Source organism: Biomphalaria glabrata, chromosome 2, assembly GCF_947242115.1.
Source record: "Biomphalaria glabrata chromosome 2, xgBioGlab47.1, whole genome shotgun sequence".
NCBI classification, from domain to species: Eukaryota; Metazoa; Mollusca; class Gastropoda; family Planorbidae; genus Biomphalaria; species Biomphalaria glabrata.
Genome location: NC_074712.1, coordinates 23,726,629 through 23,750,129, shown reverse-complemented (window position 1 = coordinate 23,750,129; position 23,501 = coordinate 23,726,629). Strand labels below are relative to the sequence as shown.

General features: G+C 36.0%; 1 protein-coding gene across 5 annotated transcripts in view; it reads right to left on the bottom strand.

The window, feature by feature from the left end:
* LOC106051092 (sodium/hydrogen exchanger 9B2-like) overlaps nt 1–23,501 on the bottom strand; it is a 37,953-nt gene that overhangs the window by 2,019 nt on the left and 12,433 nt on the right. For 2 of the 5 annotated variants that reach the window (XM_056019695.1, XM_056019696.1), the window contains exons 3-8: nt 22,230–22,383; nt 11,060–11,242; nt 10,796–10,971; nt 9,190–9,296; nt 5,619–5,783; nt 1,841–1,949 (exon numbers count right to left, since the gene is read on the bottom strand). In XM_056019695.1, the coding sequence (XP_055875670.1) occupies nt 1,841–1,949; nt 5,619–5,783; nt 9,190–9,296; nt 10,796–10,971; nt 11,060–11,242; nt 22,230–22,383 (894 nt within the window). Of the gene's footprint in view, nt 1–2; nt 225–1,840; nt 1,950–5,618; nt 5,784–9,189; nt 9,297–10,795; nt 10,972–11,059; nt 11,243–19,934; nt 20,023–22,229; nt 22,384–22,403; nt 22,492–23,501 lie in introns of those variants that run through there. The other 3 variants (XM_056019698.1, XM_056019699.1, XM_056019697.1) reach the window with 3 other exon arrangements.

The window sequence follows — 23,501 nt, the reverse complement described above, 5'->3', positions numbered from 1 at the left end:
AGTTATAAATATTTTTACTTTTAAAGCTATAAAAAATAATTCTTACATTTTGTAAAAAAAAACTGATTGAGTTAATTTAGAAAATGAAACGAAATTCAAACTTATTATTTCAATCCCATTTATTTTTTTTTTTTTAACTTTTAGCGGCTCCCGATAGGGGAAAAGACGCTATTAGTTTTGTGTGGCCTGTCTGTCCGTCCGTCCGTGCGTTTTGACCTCTGAAACTAGAAGAGAAATTGAAAATCTCACATCATGATATTTTAGATCATTTAAAAATCTGATGCAACAGCTACTTTTTTCTTTTCCGAAAGTGAACCATCTAATTATTTTAAATTATCAATGCAAGCAGATTTTTCAAAACAATACACCACTATTCAATGAAAAACTTCAGGTGAGGTTAAGTCTTTTAAAAAGTCACAGACTTCTACATTAACAAATCAAGCTTCATTCATAGATTCGTGCATTGGTACAAAAAAATGCATTTAAGGTCACAATGGAAAAAGTAGCAATGGATCATTGTAAAATAGATTCATCCGTTTCTTCATAGAATAGAATACTGATTGAAATGTTGTTTAAAAAAAAAAATTATACAATCTTCGTTTAAGTTGAAAGTTAAAAAAAAAAAAACTTTTATAGCGCGTAGGTTTGACAAATCGACATTATAGTGGCCTACACTTGACAGTCTAAATAAGACTAAATAGAGCCCAGATCTAGATATATTTATAATATATATATTACAAATGTATTTATAATTTGAACAAAATTTTAATTATTAAGGCAATAACTTATCTTCTGGCAGCTTAGGGGTGCAGATTTATTTATTATGTAAACAGTAGTATCACATTAAGAAATGAATCGGGTACGAACAGCATAATACACCTTTACCCGGTAACAAAAGGCCGTGATTCGTGATCATAACATTGGCCTAGGTCTAGTCATTGTAAGATTAAAGTGTACATTCATACGAGTTCTGGTCTAGATATAGTAGGTTCTATAGATCTAGATCTAGACTTAGATCTAACTCTAGATCTAGGCTTCGACTTAGAAAGATCTATTCTAGTTCTAGACCTAGACTTAGATCTTGAATCTAGATTTAGATATAAAAATAGTTCTAGATCCAGCTAGATCTATGTCTAGTTTGTATGACAAATGACAATGGAGATATTAATTTTTATTTGCGAGGGGAAAGTCTTGCTTGTCAAGTCATTTGTAAAGGGGCCTACTTCTGTACTCTGTAGCTAGCTCACTACCTAAAGTGCTAAAGTAGGTCAAGAATTATATTTATTTTTCGTGTTGCCAATTTATCTAATTTTTTAAAAGGAATAAATCTCGTTAGTTTCTCTTTATTACATGCAACATATTTATAATTTTGAATGTATAAATAATTATTATTTTAAAAATATAAGTGTACGGTAAATGAATCTATGGAGATGCTGTGGCTGAGGGGCAACGGAAGTCTCGTGTTCGAATCCTGGTGAAGACTCTCGGGGGACCACTTCGGGGGCGATTTTGATTTTGAGATTGTGTTCCCACACAAACTGTCTTTGTAACCTTGTTTTTTTTTTTTTTTTATTAATGTTCATTTTTTTAAATCAATTTTTCGAAAGTTGCATTTACGTTACTACAAATGTTATATATGACTCTTACCTCCCTTAAGTTTTTACACCCTTTAACCTAGAATCATTACAAATTGTAAAATATAAATATTAAATACTAGCTTTCATTTAAATTACATCAAATATATATATTTCAGAATTAAATAATGAATTTAATCAATTGATTTCAGTTGTCTTAACACTGGTGCCTTGAATAGAAGTTCCATTCAACTCTCTGAGCTTACCAATGACATCAAGGTCTAACTTGAAAACATCCACTTCTGAACCAATGAGACCAAATAGAAATGGCTGAAATATCATCCATACTACACCAATCACATTCTCTACAGGATTCTAGACAAGAAAACAAAAAACTACAGTACTACATGGTCCTAAATAGATAGTCCAGTGTATAACAGCAGTAGGTATATGTACTAGTTGAAAAGAAAAGAACATTAACAAAACTCAGTACTTTCCACATTCGTTCAGTAAGCATGATGGGAGTGGGGCGGGGGAGGGGGGGTTGTCCAGGACTTCCAGTCTTATAAACCAAGATGGAGTGTGGGAAGCCAAGAGGTGTGTGCTGTTACAAAACAAGTAATGGGCTACAGTGTAGTTGTAATAACAACAATAATAAAAATCTGCAATGGTCATCGACAAAGCAATACCACTATCCCATAAACTAAGAAATACTAAAAGAAAAAAAAATATATGAAAAAAAAAAAAGAAATAAAGAGACAATTGAGATGAACAATAATAACAATATACCCTGTTATTATATCCTCCTCCAAATAAATATGTCACAGAACCAGACATTCTCATAGATGGCCAGAAATTAGCAAACGTCAAAAAGTTTGTCTATCTGGGAAGCACCATATCAGCAAACGCCAACCTAGATGATGAGGTGTTGCTCGATCCAGTGCTGCTTTTGGCAGACTTCAAGGACAAGTATGGCAACGGAAAGGACTAAGCATATCCACAAAACTGAAAGTCTACAGTGCTGTTGTTCTCCCGTCACTCCTATATGCATCAGAGTTCTAGACCCTATATTCCCCGCCACACCAAAAAGCTAAACTCTTTCCACCTACGCTGTCTAAAGAGTATCCACAGGGTGCGTTGGTCTGACCACATACTAGAGACAGAAATCTTAAAGCTGTCCAACATGAACAGTATCAATGCGATAGTAAAAAGGTCCCAACTTCGAAAGGCGGGACATGTAGTCCACATGCCAGACAATCGCCTTCCCAGACGACTTCTGTACGAGGGAGTTGTGTGCAGGAAAGCGCTCACAGGGAGGTCTATACAAGCGCTACAATGACACTCTCAAGAGTTCCTTCAAGAAATGCGATATCGACATTCACGGCTGGGAAGCACTAGCTCTCGATCGCTCCTCATGGCGTGAAGCTGTGAGTCTCGGAGTCTCAAGATTTGAAGCAACAAAAGTGGCTAGGGTAAAAGAGCGCCGAACCAACAAAAAGCTGAAAGAAGAAATAGGCCTATCTCCAACTGACCAAACCCACCCATGCCACGTATGCCGTCGGCTTTTTAAAGCGAGGATTGGACTTTACAGTCATCTTCGAGTCCATAGGAAATGAGGAATGTGCTCATCTTCGACCACGAAGGAAGAGCTATATATATCCTAAGAAGAGGCAATTACTGTCACATCATTAGAAAATTCTTCAGTGGACACCATTGAAAGGACTACAATGATTTTGTTTCCCATTAACTGGCTTTAACAAAGCTCAACCCAGGCCGTGCCAGAGAATGAAAATTAATTCATTTCTACAATAATATTACTACTAATAATATATCAATTCTGTTCGAGAAATATGTGCCCTAATTCTAAAGTGGAGTTCCCAGTCTTGATCTACTTAAAACTCCTTTATTATTTAGGGTTTAGTTTCAATGATTACTAAAAATCCATACACTTGAACCAACCAATGACTTTCAACCTGGTTGCTGGTAATACGCAGACACCGGCTGGTCTCGCGAATTTAGGCTCTTGACTTGAGTTTTAAATTCTTGATATGTTTTATATATATATTGTTTCCATGGTATATATATATATTAACCAGTAACCCCCCTCCCCCAACCCTTTTTCTTTTTCTCATCAACTTTCAATAATACGGTAGGAACCACTCCCCCTTTTATAGTTCTTCGCTTCCTTCGCATCTTTCCTCTCTCCCACATAGTTTTCTGGTAGGAACCACTCCCCCTTTTATAGTTCTTCGCTTCCTTCGCATCTTTCCTCTCTCCCACATAGTTTTCTGGTAGGAAGCCTCCTCCTTTTTTTTTCATTTCTGATAAAACGGTCCGCATTTTATCTCTCCTCAAATACACTTTTGGCCTGTACATTCTAGATTCTTTTACGTTCAATTGGAACGATCCAATTTCACTGGATTCCCCCCTCCACACACCCGGCCAGAGCATTGTCTCCTCCCTCCCCCGGCACCTCAATGGGATGCTTGATCATAACGTAATAATAAAAACCGCGTGTTTAAGAGTTTAAAAGTGCGTTGGTCCACAGCTCAGTGCTAGAACCCCGTAGACCTCCCCTCATTCAATATTTAATCAATTACTATATTGAAATTAAACTACACCGTCGCCACACATACTCCTATAATAGAAGACTGAGCACATTCTCTTTCAGGACTTGAACTATTAGCATACTAGTCGACCGGCGGCATAGCAGGGCCGCCTTAGGCCATTGCAACCTATGCGTCCGCAGTGTGCTCCGCACTTTCATAGGACACTCGCTAATTCTAGGTGTATAAGTTATTAAATTAAACCATTTTATAACTTATAACAGATTTTCCGCGGCCTCCTGATTTACCAGGAGCTCCTGGAAATCTCCCGAAATTGCAAAATATACGAAGAAGTCCTGTAAATCTCCGAAATTATTAAAATCTTTTGAAAACTCAAAACAAATCTCCAGAAATATGTAGACAAAAATGGTCATTTTGGGGTGCCATTCAATATGGAAAACGCCAATCCTACGCGCGATAAAAAAAAAACGGCATTATGCAATACCCGTAATTGTGGAATCTAGTGATAGAAGCTTCTCGCTCCTCAAACTAATAAAGAATTACTTGAGGTAAAATTCTTGTAGATAGATTGAAAAATTTGGTAATTCTTGCTATTAAGCGTGATCTATGTAGGAACTATAATTTGTATGATATACCGTATGACTTCGCTACACGCAAAGCTCGTAAAGTAATTCGTATATGTAGTAAAGAGTGAATAAATTGCAAAGACGAATTTATTTTCTAATACAAACTCTTAATTTTTACTTATTATCCGTTTCCCTACCCAAACTTGGCCCCGCGAAATCCTTTAACCTTTCGAACATAGAGGTCAACTTCACAATGTTACACTCTTCTTACTACAGCCAAACATCCGATTACAATTTATTTTAGAGTAAAACATGTTTATAGTTTAATCAGCCATGTTTATAGTTTAATCAGCCATGTTTATAGTTTAATCAGCCATGTTTATAGTTTAATCGGCCATGTTTATAGTTTAATCAGCCATGTTTATAGTTTAATCGGCCATGTTTATAGTTTAATCGGCCATGTTTATAGTTTAATCAGCCATGTTTATAGTTTTATCAGCCATGTTTATAGTTTAATCGGCCATGTTTATAGTTTAATCAGCCATGTTTATAGTTTAATCGGCCATGTTTATAGTTTAATCGGTCATGTTTATAGTTTAATCAGCCATGTTTATAGTTTAATCGGCCATGTTTATAGTTTAATCGGCCATGTTTATAGTTTAATCAGCCATGTTTATAGTTTAATCAGCCATGTTTATAGTTTAATCGGCCATGTTTATAGTTTAATCAGCCATGTTTATAGTTTAATCGGCCATGTTTATAGTTTAATCGGTCATGTTTATAGTTTAATCAGCCATGTTTATAGTTTAATCGGCCATGTTTATAGTTTAATCAGCCATGTTTATAGTTTAATCGAGTTCTAGATAGGATTACATTTTTTTAAATGTATTGTATTAGAAAAATTGTATCACCTTTTCATTCTCTGGAAATTCTGAACGCCATCTAACAGCAGCTATAAATGACACAGTAAGAACAGCCAGAGGGCCAGCACCTGCCCAATGAAACTTGATACTAGTAAATATTGCCATTAGTCCCAGTGTCATTAAAAGCAATGTGCGAAAGAAAAGCAAATGTCTCTGTCAAAATAAAACAAAGAAGTTGAAGCTTCAAACAAGCACAAACAAAAATATTTTTTTAAAAACAAAACCTCCTCCCTTACAACTACATCTATCAATAAACAAAACAATGAATGACCAACGAATGAATGGACTAATGGGGACATTCATTCATGTTTTGTTAGCTACAATAAATATTGGATTAAAGTATCAACTTCATCAAAAAATGCGTGTGGGAGAAATAGGTTTAACAATTATTTAAGGTGACTAAACCCTACACATATCTGTGAATATTAAAGGATTAATTTCGCTTGTTGGTATCAAACAAAATAAATAATTAACAGTAATTAATTGATTCGTTGGTTAATTTTTTTTTGCATTGATTCATGTTTTGTCTACGCTAATGAATTAATTGTGCAAAGTATCGTTTTATCCGAGAATGGGTGTGGGAGAAATAACGTGTACACACTTTTTACCAGACAGACAGGCAGTGACTTCGGCTGGCCTATGTAACAAGCAAAATCTAAAAATCCTTTTTAAAAAAAATACAAAGCTTAATTTAGGGGAAGAACTCCGCTCATAGAACGATATCTATCAATAATGTACAAGTGGTTTCATTAATTTGATATCGAACAAATTAATTAATTACCAATAATTAATGAATAATGCGTACATTTTTTTATTTCAACAAATTTAGACATGTCTGTGAATACCGAAGGATTAGTTTACCTTGTTAGTATCAAACAAAATAATTAATTACAAAAAATTAGTTGGTTACTTTTTTTTTTTATTGATTCATGTTTTGTCTATTCGCATGAATAATTATGTGAAGTTTCAACTATATCCGAGAATGGGTGTGGGAGAAAAAACGTGTCCACAGATAGACAGACAGGCAGAGTTGATATAAGCTTTGTCAAAATAGTTTAAAATAAACTTACTGACTTGACTTTGAACATTGTTTTTTGTCTTAGTTTGTAGCTCAGATTATATTGATCAAGTGTGAAAAAAACGTATTGAGTTCACTCGAGGCATAAACGTTTCAATTCAGATATTTTTTGTTTCAACTTTGTTTATTCTGAATGATGAATATTGATTGTTAGATTCGGGAAAAAGGGTATGTTTGCTAAACTAGTATAATTCTGTTCAATGTTGTGTAGGTATTTATAGTTTTAGACTATATCACAAAGGTCTGAAATGGATACTTTACTTTTTTTTTCTAGACTAGCCTACTGGATCTAGAAAAATGACTTAGACTATTCTAGTTTGCTGACACGACTAATACATCAACACTTAGAAGACGGTGTGCTAAATGTTTCTCAACGTCTATTTAATCAATGGACTCGTCAATAAGTACATGCGGGAATACCCGCTAACGTCTGGGTGTTCAAGGTAGAAATTGTCTAGACCTCTAGATCAAATTTAATTTTAAAAGATTATTTTTTTTATTTTAATGGTAAAACACGAGTTTTCCCTGTGAGTTAATTAGCTAGTAATTCTTTTATCAAACTGTCAAATTTCTAGGAAAATCGTTAGAGCCGTTTTCGAGATTCGTGTCCACCAAGGTTTTTTTTTTCCTTTAATTAGTTTTTTTTTTTGTAGCACGAGGAGAATTTGCAAGCTGATAAGTGGAGTAGTAAAAAGACCTTTGAAAAATGACTATGCCCACTAGGCCTAGATCTACTCACACAATGGTGCATTTAGTTTGGAAACATTTTCTTTCAATTGCTTTTGTAAAGCACAACATTCATACTATTAGCAATGCTTCAATTTTATATTAATTTATTTCTTATTATAAGGATTAATGTTTATGTGAAGCTCTTCCTTTGCCAACAAAGATCTGCACAATCTCTCTCTACGTACACAAAGGTGAATAAGGAGTTTGCAAATCATATAAAAGAAAAGAAAAGAATTTCCAAAGTGTATCGAGCCAATAAATAATGAAGAAAGTTGAATTGAGCAAATATTCAACAAATGGAATACCACAGCCCAGTACGAACTTACACAACGACTCTCACTATTCGGGCTCTCTGCAAGCTGCTCCACATGACGCTACTAACTCACAGAACTTCACAACTCAGGGCTCCAAAGTAACTTAACACTTTAATGTCCAATAATTCACAACCAAAACTTTACCATTGGCAAGGCGTAACATTGACTGTACAAATAGTTCCCAGTTAACAGCTTATCTCTCTCATGCCTCCCCCCACATACACATATATACATATAATTTTGACCTGTAAATTCGAGTATCATTTACTTCCTCCCTACTCCCCCCCCCCACACCAAACAAACAAGAAAACAAAAACATTCTACATTCTTACCGTCTTAGTTCTTCTACATTGAACAAAACAGAAACGCTTCAAAGACCACGCCCACTTGCCTTAGCTGACATACAAGAACACCTGGTTGCATGCGGCCTCACAACGAGACATCTGGAGGTCACTCACAAAGGACGCGGGATACACGTTTGAGACTAAAAGAAAATCCGCTGCCGAGGACAGACGCAGACGGCGAAAAGAAAATCTAAATCGACCACCTGCGGACAATGGTCATGCTTGTCATGGAAGTGGCAAAATATGTAGGTCACAGCTGGGGCTGCGCATCCACTGCATTCCTCACTAATATTCGGACTCGAAGACAAGCATTATAGTTCCGTCTCAGTTCTATATTGAACTATTGGATCAGACTCTACACCAGAAGATGAATCGAAATGGTCTAATACAAGTCTATATACTAACAGTGCCTCAAAAATACTTTAGTAGCTAGTAGCGTGCTTCACTGTGTGTGTGTGTGTTGGATACCCACCCTAACCTTTTTTTGTTGGCCAGCATTAAAAAGCTCTCTCATTCATAGTTTTGACTCGTGAATTCTAATATCCCTACAATATCCCTACAATATCCTTACAATATCCCTACAATATCCTTACCATTGTACCAGTGGTAAAAATAGAAAAAAAAATATTCCTACATATGTTTACTTTGTGTTTCACTTTGTACAGACAAACACATGCGTTTATGTAACTATTTCATTTGTTCTGAGAATAAAGAAATATTAGATTGTTTTAAAAAGATTGACTGAGTGCTTAAAATAAGTAAAGAAGTATCCATCGGTTTATTTTTCGTATATTCTGACACTTTAAAGGATATACAATAGTGGGCTTTTTTTTGGGGGTGGGGGCGGGGGGTGGAAAATAATACAAATGATTAATAATAGGCTTGCTGCTTTTTTTTCTTTTTTTTTTTTTTCGAAGTTCCGTGGTTAGAAAGTAAATCTATGAAAATCGTTAGTGAGATCAGATTGGAGGTAAGACGAACCAATGTTTGCTACAAATTGCTACCACCGTTTCGGTGGTTCCAGAGATTTGGCGATCAGTAAATCAATCAACCAAGTCTGTTTTTTTTTTTACATATTTATAATATTTACTTACACTAGATTTCTGTGGAATGTACCAAAGAATGATTCCTCCAATAATACCATAAACTGTACCTAAAACAACTTCAAGAGGACCTTTAGAAAGGGTCCAGGCAATATCTCCTGAAAATAAGAATAAGTTCTGTATTTTTTACTTTCGTTTTTATAGTATAATTTTCTTAACAAAAAGTATTTAAGAAATACTCCATTTTTTAAAGTATTTTCATACACATCTCTATTCAAATGACTTTATTTTAAATATTAAGTTTTTACAAAACAGAGGAGTTTCTCTCTCATTTATAATAACAATTATTAACTTCAAAAGCACAAAATCAACATTGAAACAAAACACGAATGAAATCAATTCTTTTGGTTATAAAAATTTAACTAAAAACATTTAATTCTTAAGATTTATAAAGTTTTAAAGTATTTTTGATGGAAAATGGAGATCATGAGTATTTGTCCCTTTTAGATCAGAAACAAGTTCCAGAAACTATCGTCACAGGACATTCCATTTTCTAACCAAAGTTTTCATTCAAAGATTCATTGAAAAAAAAGTGCCAAATGGTTGTTCCATACAATGATGTACTGTGCTTGGTATGCACATTTTTAATTCATATGCATTTTTTTTTCGCGTATTTCATCGTACACTGTTATAGGTATAAATGAAACACAAATCTATTACTTGATAGTGGAAAATGAAGTCTACTACATTTACTTCACAAAGTTATCAGATCTTAAAGTATGTATTATTTTGTAACAGACATGCAGGAGGTACCGAATAACGTGTCTGTATACTTATGCAACTGTTTGAAATATAAAAGGTAAATATAAGCGGTACCGTTACACATGTTGAGTTACTTAATTCAACAATAAAATAGTGTCTTTGTTCTTTCTTAGAAATCGATAACAAAATGTAGACCTAAAAGTCATAAATATTGAGATTGAAATTACTTCGAGGTTTACCTACCAAATCTATATTTGTTACCAAAGAGCTTTTTTTCACAAATTACGCTGCATGAATCATGCATTTTAAGTCTTTCCCCCCTAAAGTCTGCATCATTTCGATACCAAATGACGTATCTTTATTAAGGTACATACACTCAACAAAAACACAAATATATGCTGCTAGATCCATATCTAACAAGAACTCTTGTACGTTGTGTCAGTTTAAAGACATAAATAGTTCTATGGCTTGTAAGGGAGAAAAGTTGGAGTAACACAAGTGAGAGAAAAGGACAAGGAAACTAAAGCATGATGTTTGGGTGTCCGTTGAGAGTAATGCTGAGAAGGTGGGAGGCAAAGAGAGAGATAAAGTATGGTGAATAAATGTAAAAGGCTGGTGAATAAATGTAAAAGGCTGGTGAATAAATGTAAAAGGCTGGTGAATAAATGTAAAAGGCTGGTGAATAAATGTAAAAGGCTGGTGAATAAATGTAAAAGGCTGGTGAATAAATGTAAAAGGCTGGTGAATAAATGTAAAGGACTGGTGAATAAATGTAGATGACTGGTGAATAAATGTAAAGGGCTAGCGGACTAACTGGTGAAGAATGAAACTAACTAACTAACTTTTCTATTTTCTCAGTTATGTGGCAATATTTTTAAAGATTACAATGAAATACCTGTTGAAAATGTTATTCCCAAAAGGACTCCGAAACCTGTAATAGCTAAAATGTCATCCAGGCTTGCCGCAGCAATAACCAATGTAGGTATGCCTTTGTCTATACCATAGCGTCTCTCACCTAAGCTTATGAGTGAAGGGACTACAACAGCGGGGGACACTGCAGCGATTACAAATCTACAAACAGCCACACACAAAAAAAAAGACATATAAGTATGGTAATTAGAAAGAAAAGTATCTGGTAAGGAATAATTATGAAACTTACCCAAGCATAAATGCCCACTGCCATGGAAAGCCTAAAATCAGATGACTAGCAATGCCATCTATAATTGTTTCGGTCAAACAAGGGAGAAAAGCAAGTCTCAAAACAACAAAAGAAAGGCGTCTCAATGCTTTAGGATCAAGACCAAGACCTGCTCTTGTTAGAATAACTGTTAAAGCGATCTGTCTGAGAAGAAATAACAGCAAAAGTTAAATCAAGGAGTTTTCGTTAAGGATAGAAATAAAAGCACATGTTTAATCTAGGAGTTTATATGCATTGTCTTAGATTCCGAAGATTAAGGAAGAGTGCAGTATTTCATTTGACTTCATCCCGTAGTTCTTAATTGCTATCTGACTTCGAATATTACTCTGAACATGTCTGGATTTCTTGTACGGGTGTATTAGATGCATTTAACTTACTACAGAACAATGCCTATACATGTAACAAGGTTAAGGGACGAAGTTTAGTACTAAAAAGGCCACGGTCGAGTCTTTGTCTGTAATACGCAGTTATCCTCTCGAAGACCTAACATCAACTAACAATCACATAAATAAACTAGAACTCACTAAACCATGACGTCACTAAATGTGGACTTCAAAGTCCGTCAACTATGGTGCGTCTCAAAACCCGTTTCGACCTGCATATTATGTCGTTGTCCGTTTTGCACCTAAATAAACATGACAGAAAATGACAGCGTGTAAAATTAATAGCCCGTTGTGACAACTGTCCTAAGTGCATACCATACACTGAATACAGCCAGCCATTCTTGATCTGACACACATGTAGCAGAGTGTCTATCTCTTACATGTAGCAAAGTGCCTATCTCTTACATGTAACAAAGTGCCTATCTCTTACATGTAGCAAAGAGCCTATCTCTTACATGTAGCAAAGTGCCTATCTCTTACATGTAGCAAAGAGCTTATCTCTTACATGTAGCAAAGAGCCTATCTCTTACATGTAGCAAAGAGCCTATCTCTTACATGTAGCAAAGAGCCTATCTCTTACATGTAGCAAAGAGCCTATCTCTTACATGTAGCAAAGAGCCCATCCCTTACATGTAGCAAAGAGCCTATCCCTTACATGTAGCAAAGAGCCTAACCCTTACATGTAGCAAAGAGCCTATCCCTTACATGTAGCAAAGAGCCTATCTCTTACATGTAGCAAAGAGCCTATCTCTTACATGTAGCAAAGAGCCCATCCCTTACATGTTGCAAAGAGCCTATCCCTTTTATGTAGCAAAGAGCCTATCCCTTACATGTAGCACTAAGCCTTCTCTTACATGTAGCATAGAGCCTATCTCTTACATGTAGCAAAGAGCCTATCTCTTACATGTAGCAAAGAGCCTATCTCCTACATGTAGCAAAGAGCCTATCTCTTACATGTAGCAAAGAGCCTATCTCCTACATGTAGCAAAGAGCCTATCTCTTACATGTAGCAAAGAGCCTATCCCTTATATGTAGCAAAGAGCCTATCTCCTACATGTAGCAAAGAGCCTATCCCTTATATGTAGCAAAGAGCCTATCTCCTACATGTAGCAAAGAGCCTATCTCCTACATGTAGCAAAGAGCCTATCTCTTACATGTAGCAAAGAGCCTATCTCCTACATGTAGCAAAGAGCCTATTTCCTACATGTAGCAAAGAGCCTATCTCTTACATGTAGCAAAGAGCCTATCTCCTACATGTAGCAAAGAGCCTATCTCCTACATGTAGCAAAGAGCCTATCTCTTACATGTAGCAAAGAGCCTATCTCCTACATGTAGCAAAGAGCCTATCTCTTACATGTAGCAAAGAGCCTATCTCTTACATGTAGCAAAGAGCCTATCTCCTACATGTAGCAAAGAGCCTATCTCCTACATGTAGCAAAGAGCCTATCTCTTACATGTAGCAAAGAGCCTATCTCCTACATGTAGCAAAGAGCCTATCTCTTACATGTAGCAAAGAGCCTATCTCTTACATGTAGCAAAGAGCCTATCTCCTGCTAAACTATCAGCTTCTTATCATCATTTTAGCAATAATAAATTACAATGAAAGCCATTCATTATTTGTTTCATTGTAATGTACTTAAATGAGATAAATACTCTGTTATTGGACATCTTGTCGAAGATGTAAATACTACTTTTTAAAATATATTGTACTAGTCTACCCTCGGCGTAGCATACGCCGCTATTTTGCAAGGCTGGCCTTAGGCCACTGTAACCTATGCGACCGCAGTGGGCCCCACACTTTCATTGGACCCGCACTTTCATAGCACGCGCACTAATTCAAGGTGTATAAATTATTAAATTAAACCATTTTATAACTTAAAACAGATTTCCCGCGCCCTCTTGTAGATTTACCAGGAGCTCCTGGAAATCTCCCAAAATTACAAAATATACGAAAAAGTCCTTAAAATATACGGAAATATATAGACAAAAATTGTCATTTTGGGGTGTCATTCGATATGGAAAACACCAATCCTACGAGAGATAAATAAAAACGGCATTATGCATTAGCCGTAATTGTGTAATCTGGTGAAATAAGATTGAAACATTTGGTAATTCTTGCTATTGAGCGTTATCTATGTAGAAAACAGAATTATCATGATATACTGTATGACTTTGCTACACGCAAGGCTCGTAAAGTAATTCTGTACGTAGTAAAGAATGAATAAAATGCATAGACGAATTTTCTAATACAAACTCTTAAATTTCACTTATTGTCCGCTTCCCTATCCAAACTTTGCCCCGCGAAATCCGTTTCGCATAAGGCCCCACAATGCTTATGTCCGGCCCTGCTATTTAGTGACGGGTGATTATACATAGTAGATTACTTGTTCTCTTTCCATGACTTCTTGGTCACAATGGTTAAGTCCAGCGCTGCTATTTAGTGTTTGTAAAATGTTTTACATGTTTCGGATGTTCCTTGAGTTGAAGATAGTTTACTTCTTAGTTTAAACCTCCCGCAGGACAAAGGGGGATGGGAGCGGACAGGGTTTGACAGTCCAGCGCGCAGCCATCCGTAGCGACGTGTGAATACCCACTTGTTCTCCCCCCCCCCCCAATTTGTTTTTTCGTGGGGTTGCTATCCACAGAAATAAGAGAGTGATCTTTCCTTTACTTCTTGCTCGTCCAAACTGTTGAGCGAAGAAGAGAATTATATATATATATATATATAGATTGTTTTTGTATTGCTATGATGCCGAATTATAATTTGCCGCCTAAATTGTCTCCCCTTGCTCCCTTTTTTCTTCGTCTTCTACACCATATAGGTAAGTCCGCCAGTTGACCATCTGGATATTTATGTACCGAAAAAAAAAAAAAAAAATTAGCCTCTGTTTTATTCTAATAACATTCTGTCTATTTATCGTATTTTCTGGTTCGAGAAGTAAGAATTTTGTTCAATCCAGATCAGCGGAGGCGCGGTAGCTTGGCTTCCGAACCGGAGACCTGGGTTCGAATCCTGGTGAAGACTGGGATTATTAATTTCGAGATCTTCGGACGCCTCTGAGTTCACCAAGCTCTAATGGATACCTGACATTAGTTGGGGAAAAGTAAAGGCGGTTGGTCGTTGTGCTGGCCACATGACGCCCTCGTTAACCGTAGGCCACCGAAACAGATGACCTTTACATCCTCTGCCCTATAGACCACAAGGTCTGAAAGGGAAAGTAGATCAGCGACTTACTAAGCTGTTACATTTACGTTAGAGACGAGGCGTATCCCTCTTTTTGTTCATCTACTCTTTCGGATTATTTGATTAGTGATATAATTAAAAGAGTAAAGCCTAACACTTGATGGCTTATCGTGTGTTATGCACTCTAGAGTGTCGTCTTGATGGTCGCGGGTTCAAACTCTGCCTACTCCCCCCCCCCCAGACAGTCCTGTGGGATGTTTTGAAATAACAGCCAAAACATGTAAACAAAACAAAACCAAAATTTGACAAGAAAGTAACTATCTGAAATGTTGATTTAAAATTCTACAATTGGCATTGTTGCGCTTATGCGTTTCGTTTCTTGGGTTTAAAACTAGAATTAGAAATTGGGCCGGAAGTACATTTTTTCTTATATATCTTAAATTAAACTGACATTATTAGACTGTAAATTTAAGTGTACTTGATAAAAAAAATCTACACAAAAATACGGGTAGTTAGGATCAAACCCGATAGAGGCTATAAAAAGAAAAGACATGAAACAAGCACATGAAACTACACATTTACAGTACTTTATTTGATGAGTCTTTTACCCGAGATCTGTGTATATTTTAGGACTTTCTTACTTGAAGTACCCGGCATTTTCCGATACACAATGTCGCACAAAAATAGTTGTAGAAATAAAAATTGAGATTTGAAAACTTTAAATGATTTTTTAAAAGTTGTTTTTAAAAAGGTGTTACTGTAATCAATTGTGAATATTCGTTTCTTATGAATCTCACTGTCTATTTTGTGTCTGTTTTAATTTCTTAATGTTTTCTTGAGTTAAGCGGTCGTGTTTTCTCCTGACGTTTATACCTGATTTCTCTTATCAGTCGTTGTGAGACATTGGTCCAAAATAAGGCATAGCTTATAAATATTTAAAAATCGCATGTAAATATATGAATGAACTTGTTTTAGATGAAGTCCATTAATTATAGGTTGCTTTGAAAAATTGATCTCAGACATACCATGGCCTTGTCATAATAGTCATAGATCTATAAAATCTAGTTATAATCTGTAATCTCTATAATCATAAATATTCACGTTGAATTCGAATTGTAACTATAGAATCAGTATAGATCTACTTCTAGAATATGTATCTAGGATATAAATATAGTAGAAACAGAATTTAAGATAATCAGAATTTATTCGTACTCTAGGCAGTCTAGATCTAGAGTCTTAGAGTTAGTCTTGATTTTAGACTAGATTTATGTCTAGTATACTATATAAACCTTTATATACGCTGCCTTCGTGGACCTCAGCAAGAATTTCGACACGGTCAATGGTTAATGGAGGATTCTGGCCAGGCTCGGATGCCCACCTACGCTCCTATCCAGTTTCAAGTGGGACAAAACGGTCACAGATTAAACACTATTATGACATGTCGATCATTTCCCAATAGAAAATGGCGTGAAGCAGGGCTGTGTACTTTACTCTATTCACTATCTTCCTTGGCGTAATGCTGGGTCAAATGAGGCAGCGATTGCACAATGGCATCGACATCGCGTTTCGTTCTGACGGCATTCTTTTTTTGTATTCTATCCCATACAAAAAAAAACAAAAGAAATGGTCATAACAGAGCTTCTTTATGCCAATGATTGCGCCCTGCTAGCCCACAATGAACATGATCTCCAGATCGCGGTCAACGAATTCGGAGACGCTTCCGCCTCTTTCTATTTATCAATAAACCTTGGTAAAACAGAAGTCATGTTCCAGAAGTGACCCAATAAAACCTACTCAGCCCTAAAGATCACCGTAAATGGACGTCCCCTTAACGTGGTAAAACACTTCACATATCTAGGAAGATGCTTGCGCTTCATCATAAACATACGGTGGCCAGACAGCACTACAAACAGCGATGTCCTTGCGAACGCCGGTATGGACAGTATAGGCTAGTATAGAGGGACTTCTTATGGTCCGACAGTTACGCTGGGCAGGGCACGTACCCCGTATGGGGACGAACGTATGCCAAAAGCAGTCTTTTTTGGTAAGCTAAAAGATGGTTGACGAAACAGAGGTGCCCCACGAAAACGCTTTAGAGACCAGATTAGGCGCTTACTTTGCCATAGCAGACATAGAAGAGAGCATCTGGTTGCATGTGGTTTTAGAATGAGACAGACAACTGGAGGTCACTCTCAAAGGCCGCGGAATGCGCATTTGAGACCAAAAGGAAATCCGCTGACGAGGACAGCCGCAGACGGCAAACAGATAATCTTTTTATGCTTGTTCTGGTTGTGGGAAAATATGTAGGTCACAGCTGGGGCTGCGTATCGACGGGAAATATTGCATTCCTCATTAATCTTCGGACTCAATGCCAAGCCTTATTATTATTATATTGGTATATTAGGTTTTGGCGCTGAAAAGTAGATCTATAAGTAGAATATATTCAATATTGTATAGATTTATAGATAGCAGATCTACTGAGTCTGATCTAGACTAGTTATATAATTTTTCTAGATCTAGATATAGACTCTATTTAGAATAATCTAGATAGTAGGTGTAGGCCTATCTTAATAAACTTTAGTCAGGTAGAGCTAGATCTAGACTAGTGACAATTTAGTCTCAAGATAGAATCTAGATTTCTAAACTAGATTCGATCTGAAATGTAGATCTAGAGTCTACTTGATGACAATGTCAGTGATTCCGAAGATTAATGATGAGTGCAGTTTTTACTATTTATTTGAATGTTTCACGAATCACATGTGCCCATGTGGTGATAGGACAGCCTACGGTATACGTAGAACCGTGAATCTTATCTTATCTTATATAATACAGACGTTACTTCAAAAAAGAAGATGATTACGTCCTACGCGTCATGCATTTAGTCATGCATATTAACCAATGACTTAAATTCTGCCAAGTCACTGGTTTTCCTGGTTAGCTCAGGCAACCCATTCCATGCTCTAATAGCACCAGGAAAGAAGGAGTATTTGTACAAATTTGTCCTAGATCTAGCATATGGGACGAGAAATGTACCCTTATCTTTGTGTCTTTCAGAGTACTTTATTAAATTTTGTTTTTGTATTTGAAGATTATGGTTCAGTGTTTTATGTATAATTGCTACTTTACTTTTGAGTCTTCTGTCCTGAAGGCTTTCTAAATTTAGTGATTTTACTAAAGGTGTTCTATTTTGTGTCTGTTCCAGTTTCTTAATGTTTTCTTGAGTTGAGGGGTCCCAAACGGAGGATGCATATTCTATTATTGGCCTAACCAAGGTTAAATAACATTTTAGTTTTATGTTCTTATTTGATTAATAGAAATTTCTTTTAATAAACCCTAATGCTTTGTTTGATTTTTTTTTTATAGTTTCATCAATATGTGGATTCCATGACAGTTTTTCATTTATTATAACACCTAGGTATTTTGCCTTTTTAGTCTATGTTACTGGTTTGCCATGAATAAGATAAGTGGAATTAATTTGTTTTAGTTTTTTTGTTACTCTTAACAACTGACATTTTTCTGGGTGGAAAAACATGCTCCAATTTGATTCCCATTTCTGTAATTCATCTAATTCTCTTTGTAAAATATCTGTGTCTTGTGTTGTTTTTATTGTTCTATATATTATGCAATCGTCTGTAAATAATCTGACTTTTGTTCCTGAAGTAATGCAATTTGGTAAATCATTTACGTAAATTAAAAATAGTAGTGGACCCAAGACTGTTCCTTGAGGTACACCTGAGTTTACTGTTATCGGTGTTGATTTAGAGCCATTTATTATTACAGTTTGTTCTCTCCCTATCAGAAAATCTTTAATCCACTGATGCAGTGGACCATTAATGCCGAAATATTTTAAACTATGGTGGTGAACTTTGTCAAAAGCCTTGGAAAAATCTAGCAATATAGCATCTATTTGTTCACTATTATCTAAACCTTTTGAAAAATCATCAATTAGTCCTATTAGTTGTGTTTCATATGATCTATATTTCCTAAAGCCATGTTGGTATGGGGTGAGGACATTATGTTTGTCTAAGTGGTTTATGATGTTGCTACATACTATGTGTTCTAGGATTTTACATGCTGGTAAGTGATACTGGTCTGTAGTTTCCTGGGTCAGATTTTTCTCCTTTTTTAAATAGGGGGGTGACATTAGCTTCTTTCCAGTCCTTTGGTACTCTGCCCTGGTTAAGCGATGCCTGAATGGCGTGAACTGTATACGCAGAACCTATTGCGACTTGACGGCTTTTGTTTGTTTGTCTGTTTTGCTGTACGAGATGTCTAATAGTAAAACAGCACCTACCTAAATAAATCATAGAGAGAAAATACCTATATTTATTGTAGTATATATAGGTCTGTGGCATAGACTTATATATTATATTTAGACCTGAAACCGGAAATAAATTCTTAACCGCGACTGATCGATTCACAGACATATTCACAAATATAGATTTTTATGTACGTAAACTCTTTTTTCAGGCTCTAAGCGGAGTCGCCCCAATCAATCTTTTCTGTCTTAGAAAAGTAATGATCTTTAGTTTTCAAAGTTTAGAAATAATGCAAAATCATTTCTCGGATATTCACGCAAATATATGATACAAAGCCATTTCTTGTTTTTTTTCATTGAGATAATGTTTCAAAAATCCTAGATCGAAATAATTCATGTTGATTTAAATAGATTGATTACCTAGATCTTTCTAGATTATATATCTAAAAATTGCAAAATAATAATTATGAGACGAGAGTACTCTCATTTTTGATGTTCACTTACTAGATCTAGATCAAATCTAAAAATTAAATTATTTGTTTCATAGGTTAGGGTTGAAAAAAAATACAACCTCACTACTTTTAACTACTTTACAAAACAACGCCTTGATCCAACTTTCTAAAAAAATTTAACATTTTTAGTAGTGTTAAAAAATCTCCATGTCCAGTCTAGAGTAGTATATATAAGTCTATGGTCTGTGGTTTTATATTATATAACTTTCGTAACTTCTTCTATAGAAAAATTACTTTTGTAATTTATTTTACTGAAAATTTTGGCTATTCGTATCTGACACATATAATTTTTATGTGTAGTAACAAAGCCCATTACTATATTAATTGAACAGAAAGGTATCCCTTTTAAACCATCCTACTATACTGGCAAATGATGTCAAACTAATTTATTTCTCTGGGGGAATGTGAGTTCAATGTGGCCAGCACATATACTTTCCCAACGCCTGAGTTGGGAAGCCAAGCGTTCATACCCTTATTATCTAGAGAAAAAAAAACTTACCTTAAGGTAACTAGCCAGGACCGATTAATATCTTTAGCAATATTTATGCATGGCACGTTTCCTAAAACTCCGCCAACAATCAACATTCCTTAAGTGGAAAATAAAAGTAATATTTTAAATAGCTTATGAGAATTTTTTTTCAGTCGTAAACAAACGTAGTTGTCATTTTGATTCATGGCAAGACATTTTCATCCACATACAACGTAGGTAAATGTGGCATTAGCTTTTATGCTGGATGAACCAACCATAATTTGTTTTACTTGCTCTTCCGAAGCTGAGGTTATCGATTTTTTAACTTTTCATAGCTTTATATATCGCCCTATCTCCATTTATTTCGGTCTAGCGCTACGTCTTGCCAGTAGTCCACATCAATGTCTACTGTACCCAGTTGATTACATCCACTTGTCGGAGGAGGAGACGACCAATTCTAAGCGCTGGGCCTAAATGACACTCTATCACTTGCTCAACACATCAGGTAATGACTAAGGCCTAACTTCACATTGTATTTTTGTATCTCCATATCTCCCAATGTAAATAAAGTCTCAAACCTTTCTTTTAAAATTACAATTTTGGAAATAAATATTATCCTATTTTAAATTGCAACTTGAGCTTCGTTGGCTACCTACTTATTCAAATCTGTACCTGTGCATGATTTGTGCAAGTGCAGTTCATTAAACTGCATACCCAAGACATCACATAAGCCAACCTCCTCTCATATACACGACACTTGTTACACTATTCTAGTGCATACCTACGGGTCTCGCAGGACGAAAGGGGACTGCGGCGGACAGGTTTCGAACTTGAAACCATAAAAAAAAACCAGTTCAGAGCGCATACTACCCCACCAACGCTGTTAAATAGAACAATTTTTGTCGTTATTGGCGATCATTGACAGGTTGGATTCAGTATTAGGACAAAGAAAATAAATTGAGCAAGTACAAACTTGTTTTACGAAATTCTGAATAGAAAACTGAACAGTACGTCTCAATTGTGTCTTATGAGTTTGTCCTTCTTGCAACTACTTCATGACTGACTTATTCGTGAGGGGGGAGTAGAGTGTCACTAACCACACCCTCTCCACAGAACTCGGTTCTGAGCAGCTTTCTTCATCCTATCTCTTACCAATATCCTCAGCTGCGCGGATGACCGACTTCTTCCAGGTTTGCTTGGGCCTGCTCACTTTCCACTTTGTGGATTCCAATCAAATAATAATGGCTATGAACCTTGGAGGGAATTCAACCTTAAATTAAATTCTGCGAGAAAAACGTTATGACTCCCTGAATCAAAAGTCTCAGTAAAATGAATAAAAGTTCTGGTTCTTACATTTACCACATCACAAAACTTATGTTTCGTGTGCCTCTATTAGTTCCAAAACCACACTGCTTTGAGCATACTGATTCATCTACTAGAGAATTGGCAGCAGGCGGCTTCTAAACCAGACAGCTGGAGATTGCTTACAAGGACCGCGGGATACACTTTCGAGACCCAAAGAAAATCCACTGCCGAAGACTGACGTAGACGGCGAAAAGAGATTCTAAATTACCACCGGGGAACAACGGTTATGTCTGCGCTAGATGTGGAAAAGTATGTAGGTCGCAGGTTGACTTTGTAGCCATGTAAAATACTGCAATCCTAATTAATATTCGGACTCGAAGACAAACTTTATTAATTAATCTGCTTTGTGTAATTATCTATCCTTACAAGACTTGGGCAGCTTATTAATCACATTACATTATGTAACAAGCTTAAATAAAATTAAGAATTAAAAGACCATTTATTCAGCAGAAGCAGTTTTTAAAGACAAAGAAGATATGATTCTAACTTTTGAACAGAAAATTGTGATAACTTTTATATCACTTTTTTTATTGCATCATTAGTTAAAGTAACTCATGTCTAATTCAAACAAGATTACAAAGAGATTTTGTGTTATCACACAAACTCATTGGCGCTCCCATCGTATCAGCCAAATTAACAAAGAATATTTAAGCCATGATTCTTTTTTATTGCCTAAAGTAATAGAATCTCAAAGAATCATTTGGCGTTACTTTTAACTTAAAAACAAACTGAATAAATTATTGTAACGGTTCTCTCTATCCGGGCTCTCTGCAAACTACACCACACAACAGTACCAACTCAAAGAACTTGACAACTAAGGCCTCCAAAATAATGTAAAATGTCCAAATTATCACGCCCAATACTGTACTATTGGCTACATGTGACACTGATTATACAAATGTTCTGCCGTGGATATCCGAACTGCTTGTTGTTGCAAGAACTCTATTGGCTTCGCTATACCTTGTTGAGCTCTGTCGTAAGGTTCTGACTCGTAGATCGAGAAGTTGTGACTGACGTCCTAAAAATCCTCCAATCTCATAATAATCCCAATCTTCAACGTGATTCAAACTCAAGACGCCTGAGTTGGGAAGCCAAGCGTTCATACCATTATTATCTAGAGAAAAAAAAATTTACCTTAAGGTAACTAGCCAGGACCGATTTATATCTTTAGCAATATTTATGCATGGCACGTTTCCTAAAACACCACCAACAATCAACATTCCTTAAGTCCTTGTGTGCTTATTGAATATTAAAGTATTATTTATATTTCTATGGATATCTATAGTTGGAGTTGAAGTGTGTTTAGTAATAATTGTTCTTGATTGTAATTATTAAGTAACCCCTAACGATTTAAGCCAAGCAATGAAAGGAATTCGACACCCCTATTATCTAGAGAAAAAAAGTTTAGACCTTTTGGCAAGTAAACTAAATGTAATCTTTCAGAAGAACGATTTCATAGAATCTTTTGCTATTTTTTAAAAATGAACAGCCTATTATCGAATATATTTTTGTGGCCTCAAATACATATATTTTGTACCAGTGCACGTTGTGCTACTCGGGTCTACAATGCAATTAAATGCACACAAGAAATGTCGGAAATCCTATATAGAGAGACATCCCAAAATTGGCCTCCGCATAAACTTGGATAAGACATTTTGCGAGTGGGATATAAGGCAAAGGGTGCCCCCGTCAGACTTGGCGAGTCAGATCTTGAAGAAATAGACAAGTTCACGTACCTTGGCAGCATCACAAAAACGATGGGGATGCTTTCCATGATGTAGCGTGCCGAATGAGAAAAGTAGGGTGCATTTTCCAAAGGCTGCGGTCTATTTGGACAAGCTGCAGCTCTTAGACTAGAGACAAAAATGCACCTACTTAACACAATCTTTATCCCAAAAGCAACGTATGCTTACGAAACACGGAAGTCATCTGCCGAAATTGAAAAAATACTAAATGTGTCTCAACAAAGATGGCTAAGACAGATTTTTAAGTATAGAGATCGGGTCTCAAACAAGGAAATCCTATACCGAACTGGGAGTCGACCAGTTAGTGAGGTTGTGACAGAGCGTCGCATGAGGTTTGTTGGATATTTTATCCGACAAAATGAATTACGCATATCAAGAGTTGCAATGACATTGAGACCATTACGAAGAAAGTGCAAACAGGGACGTCCTCGTCTACCTTGGCACCAGACTTTCATGTAGGACCTCAGAGCAGTGGACACCGGGTGGG